General features: G+C 37.0%; 1 protein-coding gene across 1 annotated transcript; it reads right to left on the bottom strand.

The window, feature by feature from the left end:
- Window positions 1-14: 14 nt before the first annotated feature.
- On the bottom strand, window positions 15-13,080 carry LOC108669712 (transient receptor potential cation channel subfamily M member-like 2; the record flags this gene model as incomplete). Its single annotated transcript, XM_047881256.1, has 14 exons — window positions 12,968-13,080; window positions 10,954-11,124; window positions 10,416-10,535; window positions 9,525-9,663; window positions 9,111-9,174; window positions 8,962-9,048; window positions 8,275-8,430; window positions 7,727-7,920; window positions 5,247-5,348; window positions 3,402-3,517; window positions 2,498-2,617; window positions 1,430-1,622; window positions 966-1,077; window positions 15-93 (listed from the first exon to the last, which is right to left on the bottom strand). Coding segments are annotated over exons 1-14 (1,766 nt in total), but the record flags the coding sequence as incomplete, so codon positions are not given.
- Between the last annotated feature and the right edge of the window lie 2,748 nt (window positions 13,081-15,828).

Genomic DNA, 15,828 nt, shown 5'->3' with positions numbered 1-15,828 from the left:
GGAAGATGTGAGACTCAGCAATGTCAGGTCTGTTCCACAGCAGCGACAGGTGCAGCTGGTCTAGTCGAGACGACTCCGACGCCAGGCCATCTCCTATTGAGCGCATTATTCAATTTTATTATGGTTATATAATGTATAAAATATAGTATATAATATATAATATTATTTTGTTATTTATTAGAAAATTAATTAATGCAAGTTTGTTGAGGACTTTGGCCAGCTCTATCAAAAATATTCACGAGTTCGCAACTACGCCAACCAATCACTGATGGCTCCAAAGTTAGACCCAAAAATCCCTGACGAGAAATCAGCTGATAGTACTTAAGCTTTAATATAGAGAGTTATTCGTTCTTAACTATTTTATAATCATTTATTTATTATTTTTGCGAATTATCCGCTGGTGTTCAATCCGCGCTGCTTTAAAGAGCAACTTCTGCCTAGCCATACCATGCAACAATATCAATTGTATAGAAACAACAACAATTGAATTATTTAGAAGTTGCTTTTGTCGTTGTTCAAACCTCAGTCGTTGAGATCGATCGTACGTCATTTATCTGGATAACATTCAATATCCGTGAGTTCCCCATTAATTTCTTGGGCTCCAAAGTTTGATAAAAATTTTTCGTTCAATAATCAGTGCAATTTTGATCGCAGGGCAGAATTTTCACGTTTTTTCGTGAATTTTAAATCGTTTCGACGACGCCTGAGATTTAAATTTCAGTTTTGTAGAATTGAAGAGCACGGAATCAACAGCTGTTTCATTTATCAGATCATTTATTCATTCTAGGATCCGATCATTGTTTCATATTATTGCCATTTATTTACATGAAGGTGTTTACTGTATTAGAGTTCACCAAATGGACTTAAACGGCGTACTTATCCTGTATTTTTGGTTACGCAGGATATTTAACCTCTAATTATTTAAAATTTTGTACGACAAGCATAAAATGGAATTTTTTCCTGACCTTTAAGAAGGGCAAATAGGATATATTTGTCCATAGGCTCGCCCGAGTTGATGTCGTAAATGGTGATGAGGTCGGCGAGCTGGCAGCACTGCAGCACCAGGTCAGTGCACACCTGCTCAAAAAATTCATTTATCTAGTTTTTAAATATTTTTAATTATCATTTATTGTATGTTATTGTTAAAAATTTACTTATTTATTGTTTTTATTATTTATTCCTCAACATGTCCCTTGAGGAATAATTTTTTTATCTAAAATATTTTGAATAAACATTGATAATAATATTCATATATTTGTAGCATTAGAATTGGTAATTAAAAATTCGGCAAGTCATCATCATTTATGGAACGTGACCAAAAATATTTAGGTTTATAACAGGGAAAAATGTATTTTTTATGATGCCGGCTCATAATAAGAAACTCCGTACCTTCTGCCTGCCAGGTTGTTACTCACGAAGGCGTTTCATGTGTCATGGAGACACCGTAAGCGATGAGGTCCGCCGCTCTACCCGTGCCAGCTACCACCACGACTGGGATGCGACTCTTGAGCGCCATGGAGCACTTGACGATGGAGGACATACCGCCCTCCAGCAGCAGCAGCACCACCGGGATGCCCAGCCCTGATGGTTCTGGAGCCTGGATCGCCTCCTCCAGACGAGTCCTGGGACCAGTTGACACGCGATAATTTTACCATTAAAATGCGTGCAACAATAAAAAAAAATCGTCATTACAATGCGTGCAACAATAAAAAAATCTTTTGAGGCTTGGTTGCTAAGAAGTGTCCTGGAACATGTTTAGCTATGATAATTTTACGGTCGAAAAATATTTAAAAATACATTTACAGGGTTCCCGGTAACCGTCAAACGTGTATCTGAATAGGTTCCTCCGCGATTATGAAACAATAAAAGCACGCTAAAAAAAAAAAGTTGAAAAAATAAAAATTAAAATCTCTCGAAAAGTTTCCTCTATCCTAAATATATGTCCAAAAACAGGATTTTTCAAAGATAATCTCGCCATGAAACTAAATTAGAATAATAAAAAGCTGTGGAGAAATGTATTAAATTAGTTAACAAATAAAATATTAAAAAGTATAATTGTAAAAAGCTAGATAAAGCTATGGAGAAATATGTGTTCATACTTGAAATCTCTAGCACCATATATCGAACCTGGTATCTATTTCAAACTATCGAACCGGTCAAAGGACCTGTTTTTAGATCTCCTGTGAACAAGTCACGAAAAGTACAAGAATCCACGACAGAACTATTCTTCAGCGCCGACATATATGATATGTGACATATGATATGGTATGGCGCGATATGTTAATCGTTTGCAGGGTTCCCTGCAGGTAAATGAAAATGAAACAAAGTTGATTACGCGTTGGTTTTGTCAAAACAACATTTAATCAACTCTGCCCAAAAGTTATATTCCTGGCGAGTCAAATGTTCTTGCTTATACGTTAAGGCTTATTATTATATGACCCTTAATTATTGAAAAGCAATAATAATATTATTATAAATTATTATTATATGCATTAACCGGAACCGATCGGCGCCAGAGAACGAATGTCGCATGCCGTTGTCCACGAGGATGAAATGCGTGTGGTCGCCGTTCAGGGAAATGTTCGCGTGCTTTTCGATCTTCTCGTCCACTTTGTACCTGAGGAGAAAAATACCCGACTTTACTCATTTATTTCAGTCGTTAGGATAAAGCCAGCGGTAAAATTTATTTGACTAAAAAATTTGGATATGATTGCCAATTCTGGTGCAAATGTAAAATATACAAAATCAAAGAAATTTTTTAATTTTTATTTTTGTAAGAATAAAAATATTTTATTTGCTGTAAAGAAATAAAGACGTTGACTCATGTTTGAATACGTAATCTAATGGAGCTTCGACTTCAATAACTTTTCTGAGTTCCGACATTTAACATAAGATACATTTTATGCAATGAGAATATCTGTTCTTTATAAAGGTTCTTAAGGTAGACATTTCGTACCTATCGTCACATTTCTTTTATTGTAAAGTCAAGTATTTGGTCCGATCCCACGAAATTACTAATATAACTCATTTCAAAATGCGCAGGCTGAGTTTAGTGGATACATGCAAGATAACCCCCAGCCTCCACAACCGGTGTTTCTGACCTACGGATTTTAGAATCTTTATATATTTTCAAACAGAAACCCAGTTTAAATGCTGCATTCAGTTCCTATCCTCTAGAAATTGTAAATAGATAGTACCCTCTCTACATGTTATCTCATTTTTATTTCTGTTATCTTCGATTTTAGTTCTAATGTCCTCAAGTTTAGGTGAATTGTTTGAATATGAATTTTAGGCTACTAATTGTTTGTACCTGTGTTCTAGGTTTTGAACTGACAATGGAGCTGGACTCCGAAACGTTTTCGCTTATATATCCTAATGAATCACTTATAATGATTATGTACCTGACTTTAGAGAAGGCCCCGGGATCGTCATTAACCAACGACTCGTAGTCTTTGACGTAGCCAAAGGGAGCTACTCCGAGACACTTGATCCCTCGCACGAGATGTACACTTTCTTCCTGGAAAATGTTTAAAAATAGCAAGAGAAGAAAAAAATAAATGTATTGTTTTTGGGAAGAATTTCTCACTTAATTTTCCAATGATAATTGGCATAATAATTAAGCTGAATGAAATTCAAGGGAACAGAAATTATTATTTTTATTTTAGTGAATTAAATTAAATTAATTTTGTCATAAACTAGATTAATTATTATAAATATAAAATATGAATATATCAAATAAATTTTAGTGAAAAAAGGTAAATTAAAAATGTGGTGAAGCTTTAAAAGAGTTTTAACCAAAAATAAATTAGAGCAAGCTGTCAATAATAACTTTTTGATGCGTAATTTTTGGTGACATGCATTACTTTAAACTGCGGAAATCAAATCAAGGTCCAGAAGGTCTAATTCTGGAAGCCAGATATGACTAATTTTAAGAATGGAAAAGTCATTAAGTATTAAAAAACAAAATCTGCAATTTTCTCACCTCTGAAAATACGGTCTTCCTTTTTACCTGCAAACAGTAAGGAATTTATTGTAATTATTTTCATTTTTATTTGAAATTTTCACAAGAATGAAGAGCAACTTCGAGAATTTCGATGGAATTCTCGGCACTGCATTGAACAGTTTTTAAACAAATTTTCTTACGAACTCATAATATATGAAACAGTCTAAGTTGTTCAGTCGAAGGTTCCTTTGATCGGAGACTTGTGATAAAATCACTAAAAAAGGACCAATCAATAATAAAGTCAATTGTTTCATCTATTTATTTAGCTAACTCTAATGCCCAATCATCCAGTCGAAATTACCTTTAAGCGCGACACTTTACGCTAAAATTACTACGGAAGGTATCATTCCGTACTCTTTTTTCGATTCTACAGCTAAATCTAATAACCAGTTGTCCTATTCGTTTTATTCATTTAAATTTAAATTAAGTTTAATTGAAAGATGATTGAAATGAAATGACATCGTTGGCGCTCCAAGTACAGGGTGCGGCAGTGGGGCAGACGGTTTTAAAAACGTCATAAAACAGTATATTTTTACTAAAAAACAAATTTATTGATGCAATCAGGTTCACAAAGAAATAGCATTTCAGACATTTAAGTGTAGAAAATAACATCTGGCATGTGGTGGCCGAAATCGTTGATGCAGTGCTGTAGGCGTTCTTGAAAGTTCGCGTAGACTCTCTCCAACACCGCTTTCTTAGAAAGCGGTGTTGGAGAGAGTCTACGCGAACTTTCAAGAACGCCTACAGCACTGCATCAACGATTTCGGCCACCACATGCCAGATGTTATTTTCCACACTTAACTGTGTGAAATGCTATTTCTTTGTGAACCTGATTGCATCAATAAATTTGTTTTTCAGTAAAAATATACTGTTTTATGACGTTTTTAAAACCGTCCGCCCTCACTGCCGCACCCTGTATGAACGCGTTCAAGAACAGACTAGATAAAGCTATGGAAAAATATATGTTCAGATTTGAAATGCCTAGCAACATATCGAGCCCGGTGGAAGACTAGTAGCTACTTCAAACCATCGTCAGTCATGAAAAGATCCGGTCAAATTACACGATTTTAGATCTTCTGTGAACAAGGCACGAAAAGGAAAAGAATAAGAATCGGCGACAGGCCACATCAGGCCTACACTTCAGCGCCGAGATCAATATGTTATGTTATGTTATGTTATGTTGTGATATGTTATGTTATGTTTTGTTATGTTATGTTATGTTATGAAAGTTATCCCAACTTACCCTGATGATGTGTTGCCCCTCGTTGACGGCCTCCCCCACACTCCTCATCACCCCAACGTGTACTCCCCCCGTCAACAGCCACGCGTTCGTAGAGCGAACGGCCTAACAATTCAATTTAAACAATTTGAGGCAGTAATATAATGCATACTAGCATAAACATAGATAATAATATAATGCAGTAATATAATGCATACTAGCATAAGCATATATAATAATATAATGCAGTAATATAATGAATAATTGCATTATATTACTGCCTAACCTAACAAATGTGATAGGATTACATGATGACGTTGCAAGTCATGTATTATGAGCTTCTGAAGTAAGATCTTATGAGGAAGTAAAGTCTTATGAGGAAGTAAGGTCTTATGAGGAAGTAAGGTCTTATGAGGAAGTAAGGTCTTATGGGGAAGTAAGGCCTTATGAGGAAGTAAGGTTTTATGGGGAAGTAAGGCTGTCTCTTATACACATCTAGATGTGTATAAGAGACAGGTCTTGAAGAGCACGGAATCAACAGCTGTTTCATTTATCAGATCATTTATTCATTCTAGGATCCGATCATTGTTTCATATTATTGCCATTTATTTACATGAAGGTGTTTACTGTATTAGAGTTCACCAAATGGACTTAAACGGCGTACTTATCCTGTNTATACACAGCAAGATGTGTATAAGAGACAGCCTTTCTTCCATAAATGAGAAAATGCACTAAAGAGAATATTGGCTTATTCTCTGTGCGTGTATGCATTGGTACAATTGGACCTAAACTCGGTGCGATTCTAACGTTGTAAAAATATGCATTCTGACATGGGTAAATAGTTCACCTTGATGAGTCCTGTGTTGAAAACAGCTTTTTTGTTTCCATCAAGTTTAAAGTTCTTGGCCCCACCGGTGACAGAGAGTACAAGGTTTGGCCTCACAGGTTCAGTGAGACGCCAATAATCGATTAACAGGGACAATACTTTATCCATACTCGTGGTGTTACTCATACGCACGTATTTAGCCGGTTTGCTAGAACCTGGGCACGAATTGGAAAGAATATGAGTAAATTTTAAAATATTTGTTTTAAATGGAAGTAAATTATTAGTTTTCCAACATAAAATTTATTAAAATTTATGTACCTCACTTAAATTTATTCAGGAGTTATAAATATAGCCGAGAGTGAAATTTCGTGGTATTCATGAACAACCTTCGTCCGCAGATTGATTGATTTACTTGTCCTACACGTCAGCTCATGAAGTTTCAAAGCTGAGGCATTGATGTAAATTTTACATATTAATATGATACCCGCGAATTCTGTCCAACATATTTTCTGTCTCTTATACACATCTAGATGTGTATAAGAGACAGGGTCTTATGAGGAAGTAAGGTCTTATGAGCTTGTGAGGTAAGGTCTTATGAGGAAGTAAGGTCTTATGAGCTCGTGAGGTAAGGTCTTATGAGGAAATAAGGTCTTATGGGCTTGTGAGGTAAGGTCTTATGAGGAAGTAAGGTCTTATGAGCTTGTGAGGTAAGGTCTTATGAGGAAGTAAGGTCTTATGAGCTTGTGAAGTAAGAAATTATGAGGAAGTAAGGTCTTATGAGCTTGTGAAGTAAGAAGTTATGAGGAAGTAAGGTCTTATGAGGAAGTAATGAGATACACTATAGCATAACAGTAAACTTTGTAAATTTTTCGGAGTCCTAAACATCTTATAATTTTTATTTGTTTCAAGCCAGGATCATGCTTGTCCAAGTCAATACGCACGATTCGAGGCAGTTATTGAGGCAGCAGTCATTTGAGGCAGTTATTAAGGCAGCAGTCATTTGAGGCAGTTATTGAGGCAGCAGTCATTTGAGGCAGTTATTGAGGCAGCAGTCCTTTGAGGCAGTTATTGAGGCAGCAGTCATTTGAGGCAGTTATTGAGGCAGCAGTCATTTGAGGCAGTTATTGAGGCAGCAGTCATTTGAGGCAGTTATTGAGGCAGCAGTCATTTGAGGCAGTTATTGAGGCAGCAGTCATTTGAGGCAGTTATTGAGGCAGCAGTCATTTGAGGCAGTTATTGAGGCAGCAGTCATTTGAGGCAGTTATTGAGGCAGCAGTCATTTGAGGCAGTTATTGAGGCAGCAGTCATTTGAGGCAGTTATTGAGGCAGCAGTCATTTGAGGCAGTTATTGAGGCAGCAGTCATTTGAGGCAGTTATTGAGGCAGCAGTCATTTGAGGCAGTTATTGAGGCAGCAGTCATTTGAGGCAGTTATTGAGGCAGCAGTCATTTGAGGCAGTTATTGAGGCAGCAGTCATTTGAGGCAGTTATTGAGGNACCTGTCTCTTATACACAGCAAGATGTGTATAAGAGACAGCCTTTCTTCCATAAATGAGAAAATGCACTAAAGAGAATATTGGCTTATTCTCTGTGCGTGTATGCATTGGTACAATTGGACCTAAACTCGGTGCGATTCTAACGTTGTAAAAATATGCATTCTGACATGGGTAAATAGTTCACCTTGATGAGTCCTGTGTTGAAAACAGCTTTTTTGTTTCCATCAAGTTTAAAGTTCTTGGCCCCACCGGTGACAGAGAGTACAAGGTTTGGCCTCACAGGTTCAGTGAGACGCCAATAATCGATTAACAGGGACAATACTTTATCCATACTCGTGGTGTTACTCATACGCACGTATTTAGCCGGTTTGCTAGAACCTGGGCACGAATTGGAAAGAATATGAGTAAATTTTAAAATATTTGTTTTAAATGGAAGTAAATTATTAGTTTTCCAACATAAAATTTATTAAAATTTATGTACCTCACTTAAATTTATTCAGGAGTTATAAATGTAGGCGATAGTGAAATTTCGTGGTATTCAAGAACAACTTTCGTCCGCAGATTGATTGATATATACTTGTCCTACACGTGCGCTCATGAAGCTTCAAAGCTGAGGCATTGATGTAAATTTTACATATTCATAAGAGACCCGCGAATTCCGTCCAACATATTTTAATATGAAAACTTATAATTATGAGTTTAACTAATATCATGATTATCTTAATCGGCCACCAGAAGTTTCGCTGACGAAGTCAATGAGTCCGTAAGCATCGGTAGGATACTCAGCAATACACCGGCCCATGTTCCAGGCTGTGTTGGTGGCATCTTCTTCCCCATCCAAGGTCTTCATGAGCTCCTTGGGGAACATCATGTTGGCTCCTGACGAAACTGGCAACCATAATTAACAATCATTCTTAGCAGTAATGTTTAGCAGTACTGTTTAGCACCCATGTTTAGCAGTATGAGTGTATGCGACACGGTCATATTTAACTGTATAATTGTATGCAACACGGTCATATTAATCTGCATAAGTGTATGCAACACGGTCATATTTATCTGTATAAGTTTATGCGGCACAGTCATATTTATCTGAATAAGTGTATACGCCACAGCCGTATTTAACGGTCATGTCCAGTTAAACAATTTTAACAATTTTATTTCCGTTTGCAAACACAACCAAATGTTCTTATCTTGAAACATTTGACGCGTATAAATGAACCTGGGCCATAGAAAATTAGATATCTCATGACTCAAAAGGATGGGAAGTTAATGATATATGTTAGCAGCAGTTGATAATGATAAATGCTGCATCTGGTAACTATCTTCCAGCAACGATTGATCGCCAATTTACACTGATGTTATTTGAATGTTTGAGTAATGATTTAAATTTCACAAGGAATCAGGAGCATGCGTTTATACCTCCAGGCTTTGTAGGCTCAAAATGATCGTACTCTTGAGAGGGGACCTGAGGGTCGGAACCTGGTCGCCCTCCTCCTCGGTTATGGGCTCAGGGCGAGGGGTGATGAGGGCAGGGCGAGGGGTCATGATGGCAGGTCCCTGTCCAAGACGTGAGTAAGGGTCCAAGGGGTGGCCGGGGAATAAGTTCAGAGTCGGAGCCTGATCATCTTCCAGCTGAGCACGGTATGAGAATGTTCAATTAACTTGCGAACGTTCAATATACTTGCGAACGTTTAATAGACTTGTGAACGTTCAATATACTTGCGAACATTCAAATAACTTGCAAACGTTCAATTTACTTGCGAACTTTCAATCAACTTGCAAACGATTAATTAACATGCAAACGTTTATTGAACTTGTGCATAATTTATCAGATCAAGCATAAAGATTATTTACTCTGCCTGAGCTCTGCATTCATTAATTATGCATACGACCCACACAGAAGACAAACTGCCACCACACACTTATTAATTATCAAGATAATAATTAACTAATCTAAAGATATAAATTATGAAGCGGCGCACCACTGGTATCCTGGTGTCGGTGTTGTGCAGCGGCTGCGGCTGGATGAAGAGGCTGGGTGGAGGCAGCAGGCGATGTCGTTCTTCCCTCAGGCCGCAGTAACAAATATTTGACGAGCCAGACGCACGGGCCTTCACGTACCTGAATGTGAACAAAAACTAAACATCAAGGTATCTGAATGTGAACAAAAACTTAGCAGCAACGTACTTGAATGTGAACAAAAACTTAGCAGCAATGTACCTGAATGTGAACAAAAACTTAGGAGCAATGTACCTGAATGTGAACAAAAACTCAAAATCAAGGGCATTGGCACGTTCAAGTTTATTATCACATCGACAAGGCTACGAAATTAATTTTCCGCTAGTCATACTACCAGATTTTCATTTTTTAAATTATGAACCTATTAAACTCGTAGTAGACTTCGAGAAATATTTTTAGTGAAGTGTAATGAATAATTGACGGTAATCTGGGACACTTTGTAATTCAGCCTAAAAACCGCTAGCATTAAATACCCATTGATTTTTTAATCAGAACTGATGAATGAGTGACAGCAGATGTGATATGTAGTAATAGGAATTGTTGCAGAAGTAATATGTAGTGATATGCATATGTATCCGTCTTGATTAGAAAAATAACTTATTGTTTATTTAAATTATATTGACCATAAAACTCGATGCATAAATTAATGAATTCCTTGGATAGAAATTCAATAATCAGATTCGAGGTAAAGTTAAATTTATAATTGTAACGGTGGCAAAAATTCCTCTTAAACCGGAAGCATTCCATAGAAACGAACAAAACAATTTAAATCAAAATAATATTAAATTTATTCAGCGTAATCTGAATCGAAAACAAGTACAGCAAAGTCGTTTGACTTAAAGCCAGTCTCTGACTTGATGCATTCCTTCCTCTTGAACTGCCGCACGAAGTTCAGTGTGATGTCTCTGGACTTCAAGTCCCGAGACTTCTTCTCTGACGTGCCCTTTGTCCTTCTCGCCAGTCCTATTTTTTTCCTGGATATAAAAATAAAAGTTTACAATTCATGACAGAATTAAGATAATAAACGGACTCATCCTAAAATATGAAGGAAAGGTTGTTTTTAGGAGCTGATTTTGCAATATTTAGTTAGTGTAGATGAATGGTAATGCAGGGGTAACTGCTACCGAAGTAAAGGATAATGCAGGATTAATTTGAATCAACAAAAAATGTGAATATAAGGTTCTAAATACCTGAGCGACGGAATTTGCTTACTTAGTTGGTGTGCAACTATTACAAGAAAGCTAAGTGATAAAAAATAGTTTGAATCCACATAAAATACGAATAAAAGGTTTTATGTTTCTGAGAGACGGTGTGGCTAAATTCAGTTGGTATGCAACTGAAATAATAATTTAAGAACGTCAAGTAAATGCACAACTAATATGAAATTTAGACCTTTGCAGCGTCCATCTCTGGTCGTTCATGGAGTAGTTAGTGAGGTCGTTGATGATGAAGGAGTTGAGGTGAGTGTGGGCGAAGAAGCTGCCCATCACAGACCTGGACCCGAATGTGTTTCGGGATGGCGACCTCATATGTTCCATCAGTTGAACCTGCGAGTCCTCAGAACTGCGGAGAGGATCAGGAACAGTTATACTGCATCAGTTGGTGCATGACCTTTGTTAAAAATACTTTAATGTTAGATTACTATTATAACAGTAATAATATTCATATTCCTGCAATATTCATGAAGTTATACTGCGTCAGTTGATGCATGATCTTTATTAACTAATGACTTCGATGTTAGATTACTATTATTAAAGTAATAATATTCATATTCCTGCTGTATTCATGAAAGTTGTACTGCGTCAGTTGGTGCATGATATTTTAGTATCATGAAAGTGAACAAGACTGTCTTCATTATGGAAGTGAACATTATTTTCTATATTATGGAAGTGAATAAACTTTCTTTGCCATTGAAATAAAAAAAAACTGCAGAACACAGATTCCATTTGTTAAGGAAGTGAATACAGTGATGAAAATTTTTCTTTTTCACTGGAGAGACATTGTTTAATTTTTCATTTTGGGGAGGGAGGAGCTGCATGGTAGCATCTGTTGTTAATTCTTCACTCTGAGTAACATACCGATCAGAGTAGGGTACTGAAACTAACTCTGAGGCGTACACGGTTATATTCATATAACTTTACTGTGGCGGTACACCTTCAGTTTGTGAAACATACCATTAAACTGGAGCCAAATATTCACTCTGGCAATTCTACCCACTCTGTGAACTATCCACTAACTCTGGAGAAAAGGCAGCCAGCAAAGGGACCATACACCCATTCACTCTGGTGACCGTGCCTTTTATCTAGTAATAGCACGCGAATTCTAGAGCAGCCAAAACACTCTGCAGACCACATATTTACTCTGGGGAGCACCCAATCACTCTGGGAAGCATCCAATCACTCTTTCGACCACGTATTCACTCTGTGCGAAGCATACTCACTCTAGGGATCAAATGAATGAAATTAATTTAAATTAATTTAATTTAAATTCATTTAATTGAATTAAATGAAAGTGCCACTTCTCCAGAGTGCGTGTATAAAGCACACTCTCTTTAAAGACCACTTCTCACTCTGGATACCACATAGTGCATGAAGGCGCTCTGTAGCGACAAGTTCACTGTCGTTGCCATAGAGACGCCTGGTTATAACCGGCTACGAAAATGTATAATTCCAATGAATCGATGATTAAATCGTTCAAACACACGATTACACATGGGTAGCTTTGGGGTCGGATTGCTTTAAAAGGCGTAAGCGGTGTTGCAATTAATTACCATGGAGGCCGTACGTTTGCTCTGGAGACCACACATTCATTCGGAATAACACACACTAACTTTTTAAGTCACCTAATCACTCTGTAGGTCATATAGTCACTCTGAATGTCACCTATTCACTTTGTAGGTCACCTAATCACACTATAGGTCACATAGTCACTTTGAAAGTCACCCAATCACTCTGAAGGCCACCTAATCACTATCTAGGTCACCTAATCACTCTATAGGTCACCTAATCACTCTCTAGGTCACCTAATCACTCTGTAGGTCACCTAATCACCATGTAGATCACCTAATCACTCTGTAAGTCACCAAATCCCTCTGTAATTCACCTAATCCTCTGTAGGTCACCTGATCAGTGTGTAGGTCACCTAATCACTCTGTGGGCCACCAAATCACTCTGTAGGTCACCTAATCACTGTAGGTCACCCAATCACTTTTTAGACCATCTAATTATTCTGTACCCCACCTAATACTCTGTAGACAGCTCAATCAAGCTGCAGACCACATAATCACTCTGCGGTCAACTCAGTCACTCTATGGGCCACCTAATCACTCTTTAGACAACACAATCACTATTTAGACAACATAATCACTCATAAGATCACCAAATCCCTCTGTAGACGTCTCACTCACTCTGCGGACTGCGGTCGGGTTGGCGACATTAGTGCAGGCGGCAGCATGGCAGGCAGAGTGTCTGACACTGTGGGCATGTATGACCCGTCGTCCACTCTTGGCCGGCCGTCCATCGTAATTATTATTGCTTTAATAATTCAGAACTTGAATTATTCAGTACTTGTATTATTTCAATAATATTCCTTTGACGCATACGATGCATTTTGATGAGATATTTGTTGATAAGTACGAGGGCATTATTTTGTTGAATTTGCTCCGATTTTTTAGGATATAAGTTATTTATATTCAGGCATTAGCTAACTGTTATAATAGAATAGAAGTGTCGTCTTTGAAGAAATAGGCACTTCTCTTCTGGTATTTCTATTCTGGGTCGTAGTCTTAAACTGGTAACTCTTCCATAAGATACTACAGGGCATTTGAGGGCTGGTTTGTAGATGTAAAAAAGCGCACAAGAAGAAGTCGTTATCTTGTTTAACATGATTGACGTGAGGAGAGAACAAATATTTGTTTTATATAACATTATTATACGTCTTATTGAATGATAGATAGTGTAACCATTTGTAGTCAATAAAGTTGATTATAGTTTTTTTTGGTATTCAGGAAGAAATCAATTTTGTCATTCAAATCAGTGAATGGTGAATAGTATACAAATAGGCATGGAGTTCTAGGCCGACCATTGGTCCGTAATATGGCATTAGTACTTAGAGTTAGAGTAAGTCTGTACGAGTAAGTCAGATTTAGAACTAGGACTCAGAGCGGGTACAGGTACTCAGAGTGAGAGTTAGTCAGTACAACCATGTGAGAGTGAGTACTAGTACTCAGAGTGAGAGTTAGTCAGTACGGCCATATGTGAGTGAGTACAAGTGCTCAGAGTGAGAGTTAGTCAGTACAACCATGTGAGAGTGAGTATTAGTACTCAGAGTGAGAGCTGTCTCTTATACACATCTAGATGTGTATAAGAGACAGGTGTGAAATGCNGTTAATTACTTTATGAGTGTTTGATATTTAGAGCCCGTCTTGTCAAATTTTATTTTCGACCAAATATGAGAACTGATAAAATAATCACTCTATGTATAATTTGTTCCTCATGCTTCATAATTCTGAAATCATTCGTCATTTCAAATAAGAATTTCTCAAATGACTTAAGATTTATTTGCGCATTAAGTTCATATGATTTCTCATCACAACACGAAAGATTTACCGAGCGAAGTCTAATTAAAGTTAAAAAAATATAACTCAGTACTCACTGCAGTGAGTGACAGAGAGCGCATTTTCTCGTCGACGAAAACGTGAAGTCACTGATGGACAGATGGACGGATGGACGGACGGACATGGCGAGCACAATAGTGCATTTTTCCATAAATGAGAAAATGCGCTAAAAAGTTCTGTTTTATGTCAGAATTTGAATGCTCGCCTTCTTATCAGCAGCACTTGAGTCGCGGGTGCGAACATTTTACTTGCACATGGCCTCGTAAACTCTAACCCGTTTTTTTCAGTACGAATTCTTCACTCCCATATGTTTACAGAAACAAAATAATGTTTCAGTGAAGAATTTAGATGCTCGCTCTTATTTCAGCAACTCTTAAATGTGGTTTAGAGTTTTCTCTCCCAAGTGAAGAATTTACGTATGTAATATTTCAAAAATAAAAAAATTATTCCAGTGCAGAATTTCGAAGCCCACTTGTATTCCAGCAACACTTGTGTCTGGTTTGAGATCCGCAGCTTCAGAGCGTCAAGTACACACTGCTGGCCGCTGGCCTACGAGGCTGTGTGCATGGATTGCTATGGCAGCGTTGCCGGTGTGGAAGCTACTTAGCATTTTGCTGTCTTCAATTGATTTTAAACTCAAAATGTGAGGAGAAGAGTTAAACTATTCAAGATGTGAATGAGTTCTATGATAATCATCACATTTCTTCAGCCAGGCTTTGTGCTATACTAACCAAATATCAGTTGTCAAAAACAACAAAAACCTGAATTTAATGTCGTCATATTCAACGACAGCTTGTGTTGTCTTGATTTTTATTAAAAATTAATTCAAGTTGTTTATCTCTCTCGTGAAATTAATTGTAATTTAATCAAGTATTCGAAATTATTTGACCTATAAAGCTGAACTTATATTAACTTATATTTATTTTTACTTAAATTAACAAAACTTACCTCACATTTGAGTAGCAAGTAGGTTTAGAATATTGGATGCAAGTTTATTTTATTATGCTTATTAAATTAGGCTCTATTATCTCAGGAGCATAAGGCAGCTTGTATATATCATGTCATCTGCCATTCCCTGTAGAGTTGTCAACCAAACATGCGCGCGATTCGTCACCGCAGAGCATATTTTTTCAGACGATCACCAATAAATTTAATTGCTTATTGCTGAATATTAAGCAAATACCGAGTGATTACGACCGCAGCTAAGCTTAGCAAAACCGTAATTAAAAATGCAAACTAGAACCGTTGCCGCATAGGTCATTATTCTCCTAAAAGTATACGGATTTTAGACCGAAGATTAAGTTAGTCATGTTGCAAATAAAATCTACGGTTTTAGGACCGAAGATTAAGTTAGTCCTGAGGCATTGGCTCATAATTTACGGATTTAAGACCGAAGGAAAAGTTACGGATTTATGACCGAATAAAAGTCATACGGCATAGGCTTCAAACCTAAGGATTTAAAACCGTAGATTAAGCTACTTCTGCTTCGTGTACCTCATTTTTGTGTAATATCAATGACGTTTTCCGTGTCACTGTCATATGAAAAATAGAAGAAACATTATTTATTATTTAACATTATGTATAGAACATTTTTTATTATAGAATATTGTTTATGGTGTTTGATTATTATATCTCACAGATCCTAAGAAATT

Source organism: Hyalella azteca, unplaced genomic scaffold (genome assembly GCF_000764305.2).
Source record: "Hyalella azteca isolate HAZT.00-mixed unplaced genomic scaffold, Hazt_2.0.2 contig7437, whole genome shotgun sequence".
NCBI lineage: Eukaryota > Metazoa > Arthropoda > Malacostraca > Amphipoda > Hyalellidae > Hyalella > Hyalella azteca.
The sequence above is the reverse complement of the archived record's forward strand: the minus strand, read 5'-3'. Positions and strand labels throughout refer to the sequence as shown.